This window comes from Brassica napus, chromosome C6 (assembly GCF_020379485.1).
Source record: "Brassica napus cultivar Da-Ae chromosome C6, Da-Ae, whole genome shotgun sequence".
NCBI lineage: Eukaryota > Viridiplantae > Streptophyta > Magnoliopsida > Brassicales > Brassicaceae > Brassica > Brassica napus.
This window is the reverse complement of record NC_063449.1, coordinates 45688314-45691119: the sequence shown is the minus strand read 5'-3', so window position 1 is coordinate 45691119 and position 2806 is coordinate 45688314. Positions and strand designations below refer to the sequence as shown.

Below are 2806 nucleotides of genomic sequence, written 5' to 3'. Positions count from 1 at the left end.
TATACTTGGTTAACATAAATTCTCCCACTTTCCGTGCGCCGAAATTATTATTTTAGTTTCAATAATATATATGTTAGTTCGTGTTTATAATAATATTTAAAAAAACTTTACTTATATATATATATATATATATATATATATATATATTGTTTTCTTGTTTATATTATATATATGAAGTTTTTGACCTTTAAAACGGCCGCTATGGTAATGGCTAGTAATGGCCCTTGTTTGCCACAAGCATGCACGAACTATCTGTATACATAATTTTTTTCAGTATAAATAATCACTAGTTGTTAAAAGCACTTAGTCTTAATTTATCTAAAGAGTTATTTCTGATTTTCTCGGTTAATGCGTTAATTAACTGTACCTGTACCTCATCCGATCATTAGTTATCGGAGTATAATTTTCGAATACCTTTCCCAAAGGTCGATGAGCCACCAATCACCATGCAGTTATGCATATCCTTGTTAGCTTGATTTATCACATTTCATCTGATATCATGTTCCGAGATTTGACTCATACAGTCACAGTAACTGAAATATCATAATTATGTATGTTGGATCATATACAATTCAAATTGTCTCGCATATAATTACAGTCAACTAAAATGTATAGTTTTAAGTTTAATATTATTGAGTGGCTTTCTATTGGGACCCAACCAAATCATTCAATAGGACATATAAAAAACATATTTTGCATTGTTATTTTTGATGAACTTTTAATATAGAAATAAATCAGATAAACAATATGCGAGAACTAGTTAATTAACTGAATGTGCATGTCCACTTATGTTAGATATGAACTAGTAAGCTATGTGTGAAATTAACTAGTAAGTACCTTTATAGGAGATCAAAACATAGAATATCATGTATTCAGGTTTCTTGCTTCTAACGTTTGAACACTTTGATTATACCTAAACAGAACATGCATGAACATAAAGAAAGAAATTGACTCTAATATGTCCCTAATCAAATCCCAAAGCGATGTCTGAACTCTTTCCAAAGACTGGTCGTCTTATCCAACACTACCACATGCTCTTACTTTCCTACCATTTCTTTTTCTTTAAAGTGACACTTATTTATTCAATTAATAGAATTCAATCCTTTATCATCGCTAAATTCATTAGCATAATTATTAAGACCATGAATAATCAAAGGATAGTTTTCACATGTCGAATCTATCACCTACGAATGCTTCGTGCGCCATCCATTGCATGAAGAAGAAGAAAACACACTATAGTCTTTGATTCTCTCTTCTAAACAAATTATTAAAAATTAATTTCTCGAATCTTAACCCATCACACTAATATAATTTATCAATAAAAAATAATACAGAAAGCATAAGAGTATCTCTAAGTCTATTCCACTTTTCATTTCTAGTTTTATTTTGAAATGTTATTAACTCTATTTTACCAAAAATAATTGAAGTAAAAATATAATTATTCCAAAATTCGAGCATAGTTGTCAATTTTTTTTAAAAAAAATCATTTCTCTAATTTCATATTAAAGTATAATTCGATTATTTTATACAATAACTCTATTTTGATTTTTCTCAAAAAAAAGCTCTATTTTGAAAATAATAATGGAATGATGATATATTACAAAAATTCTTAGGACCATATAGAGGCAATGTCGTAAATATTTTGAGTACCAGTGGCATTGTGTTAGTTCCTTAACTATATAAACTTCGTCCCTGGCAAACTCTCAAAACCCCTCTGACATTTTCTCTCTTTAATCAATTATTTAACCGGAAAAAAAAATACTTAACCGGAAAAAATGGCTGGAGGTCTCGGGAAATGCAGTAAGATACGTCACATTGTGAGGCTGAGACAGATGCTCCGACGGTGGCGCGACCAAGCGCGGACATCTTCTTTCAGCCGCAGCGTACCGTCGGATGTACCGTCAGGACACGTGGCGGTCTACGTGGGGAGCAGCTGCAGGAGATTTGTGGTGCGCGCGACGTATCTGAACCATCCCGTCCTATGGAATCTCCTGGTTCAGGCTGAGGAAGAGTTCGGTTTCGTTAACCAGGGTCCTTTGGTTTTCCCTTGCGAAGAATCGGTTTTCGAGGAGTCGATTCGGTTTATTTCCCGGTCAAGAGGGTTTACTTGTCCCGATGATGTCAAGAAGAACTGCCACGTGGAGATCAGAAGCGATCGATGGATTGAATCTCGGCCGTTGCTTAATGGCGTCTCCGAGAAAGCAATATGGTGATCATTTTGTCGGCAACGTACGTACAGAGTAAATAGAGTAATAAAAAAGAGAGCCGGTACTGACTCGGTTTGACTCGCCATGGTAGCAGCCAGCCACTTTGAATAATCATGTCATTGACTCGGGCTCTTATTTATTTATTGGTTTCTTCCTGTGTGAGGCGGCTGAGTTTACTGAGCTGAGTTAGACGCGGTGGCCAATACAAAAGAGATGGCCGTTAAATGTGATTTAAATTGATGTTGGCTCTATCTCCTCCCAGTTCAATTAAATTGTATAGATTATTTTTAATTATTGGAGAAATTTATTACCGATTCTAAAAATCTATGTGTAAGATTCCAGCGGATTAATGTAATGAACATTGTTCTATTTATTAAACAGTTATATGGTTCATTCTAAATTTTTTTAAATTAAAGTGATTCTATAATGTAGTTAAGTTTTATTCCAATAGAACTTTATTTTGAATAAAAAATAAAATAATAAACAAAAAATAAATGAATTACTCTAAACTTATTTTCCACTCTATTATAAAACAAAAACAAAATACTAATTAGAAAACTTTTACTCCAAATTCTATTTTAAAATAAAATGGAATTGAA

General features: G+C 32.6%; 1 protein-coding gene across 1 annotated transcript; it reads left to right on the top strand.

The window, feature by feature from the left end:
• The first annotated feature begins 1696 nt into the window (after positions 1 to 1696).
• Positions 1697 to 2600, top strand: LOC106421583 (auxin-induced protein 6B). Its single transcript, XM_013862411.3, has one exon. It carries the CDS (start codon positions 1776 to 1778, stop codon positions 2211 to 2213), a length of 438 nt encoding a protein of 145 aa, XP_013717865.2. The 5' UTR covers positions 1697 to 1775; the 3' UTR covers positions 2214 to 2600.
• The last annotated feature ends 206 nt before the right edge of the window (positions 2601 to 2806 follow it).

What these genes read in the sequence shown, in the direction of transcription:
- LOC106421583 (XM_013862411.3), top strand. Translation starts at nt 1,776, where the DNA reads ATGGCTGGAGGTCTCGGGAAATGCAGTAAGATACGTCACATTGTGAGG.